The sequence below is a fragment of the Peromyscus eremicus genome, chromosome 3 (assembly GCF_949786415.1).
Source record: "Peromyscus eremicus chromosome 3, PerEre_H2_v1, whole genome shotgun sequence".
Lineage (NCBI taxonomy): Eukaryota > Metazoa > Chordata > Mammalia > Rodentia > Cricetidae > Peromyscus > Peromyscus eremicus.
In genome coordinates this window covers 86,008,126-86,009,899 of record NC_081418.1, presented here as the reverse complement: position 1 = coordinate 86,009,899, position 1,774 = coordinate 86,008,126, and the positions used below count along the sequence as shown (strand labels likewise).

Here is a 1,774-nt window from a genome sequence, read left to right as displayed (position 1 = left end):
GAACTGGGGTTTCTCAAGCATATCTGAATTTACAGTTCATCTACTCTCTCGTGCTAAGACCAGCAGCAAAGGCAGAAAAATCTGACACCCTGAAATACACTTCAAGGACCTGTGTCAGTTCTTCAGGAGAAGTGCTTCAAGAGCCCTATCCAGACCAGGAAAAGGATCGCCTCTGAAAGCCTAAGTCAAGAAGCCAGGACAGGGCTTGAGCCCAGGGGAGGACCTAGGAGTGAAGCCTAGAAGCCTGGAGCAGGGGCGGGGCTTCAGAATGGTTGTCCAGGTTACCGGGAGGCGGAGCCACCTGGACCGTTGTAGCCTAGATATTAACATCCACTGACCTTAGAAGCCTAGAGTGGCCAGATGGCATGCTTTGGACTCTACTGTGGCAAGACCCTATTATTTAAAAATAGCTCAACTGAAATATATGGAGAGTGTGGGGCGTGCCCAAGAGGGCAGAGGACAAATGAAGAGAAATACTGCCAGCCTTGCACCGAGTCCCCGGAACTTTATGACTGGCTTTACCTTGGGTTCATGGCGATGCTGCCTCTCATTTCCCATTGGTTCAGCATCGAATGGGACTCAAAGAAAAGATGTTCCAGTGGTGTGCTTTTTCAGCAAGCTTCTGCATTGTTTGAATGTAGTATGGCAGCCGTGGTCACATTACTTGTAAGTAATCCCCCCGGCACCCTTTCCATCTATTCATGCGGGGTACTGATGCTTTCGGATTGGTACACGATGCTGTACAATCCAAGTCCAGATTACATCACCACCCTGCACTGCACCCAGGAAGCCGTATACCCACTGTACACCATCGTGTTCGTTTACTATGCTTTCTGCTTGATGTTCATGATGCTGCTCCGACCGTGTCTGGTGAAGAAGATCCAGTGCTGCCTCTACGTGCTAAACCCGTTCGAAAGCATTTACACTGCCCTCTACTTCTTCCCGGTTTTGACTACGCTGCAAGCCGTTGCAGGAGGCCTCTTGTACTATGCCTTCCCATACATCGTACTGGTGGCATCTTTGGCAAATCTGGCTGTGTACTTGGTTTTCACCAAAATAGAGATCTACAGTGATCTGATAAGGAAGGACAGGCTTCTTGTCCTGTTCAGCCACTGGTTTCTTCATGGCTATGGCTTAATTGCCCTCTCCAGAGAGGACCAACTTGAACAAAATCTGTCCTTGTTAATTCTGGTACCTCTCCCGCTCCTGTTTTACTTCTTCACTACCAAATTTACCAAACCATCACGGATAATCTCAGAAGGAGCCAAATGGTATTGAATATAAAATAAGAAGAAGAAAAAACTCAAGGGTTTTTAACTCTAAAAAGTAAAGAAAATTTAAAAACGTATTAGTATCACTCTTTCATGGATGGGAAAAGTAAATATATTTAATTGATATGTTATTTTTATTTATGTGTATGTGTGTATCTGCATAAGTGCATGTTGCATATGTGCAGGTGCCTGTGGAGGCCAGAAGGGGGCACCAGATCCCTTGAGCTAGAGTTTCAGGTAGTTGCGAGCACCTGAAGTAGGTTCTGGGAACTGAACTCTCCCCATCTGGAAGAGCAGCAAACACTCATAACTGCTGAGCCACCTCTCCAGCCCTGAGGGAACAGTGTATCTTCATGCTTGTTTTCCTTTTGTTGGTGGTGGTGGGTTTGTTTTGGTTTGTTTTTTGACTAACATCTGTGGTTAGACTTGGAAAACACAAAATATATGTACACTTAGTATCTACTACACTAGAATCCTACTAGGAAGCTTGAGTTATTCTTTAG

At 45.6% G+C, this 1,774-nt stretch overlaps 1 protein-coding gene across 1 annotated transcript; it reads left to right on the top strand.

Annotated features, from left to right (window-relative positions):
- The first annotated feature begins 360 nt into the window (after window positions 1-360).
- Window positions 361-1,348, top strand: LOC131905929 (JNK1/MAPK8-associated membrane protein-like). Its single transcript, XM_059256723.1, has one exon. It carries the CDS (start codon window positions 361-363, stop codon window positions 1,276-1,278), a length of 918 nt encoding a protein of 305 aa, XP_059112706.1. The 3' UTR covers window positions 1,279-1,348.
- Window positions 1,349-1,774: the final 426 nt, after the last annotated feature.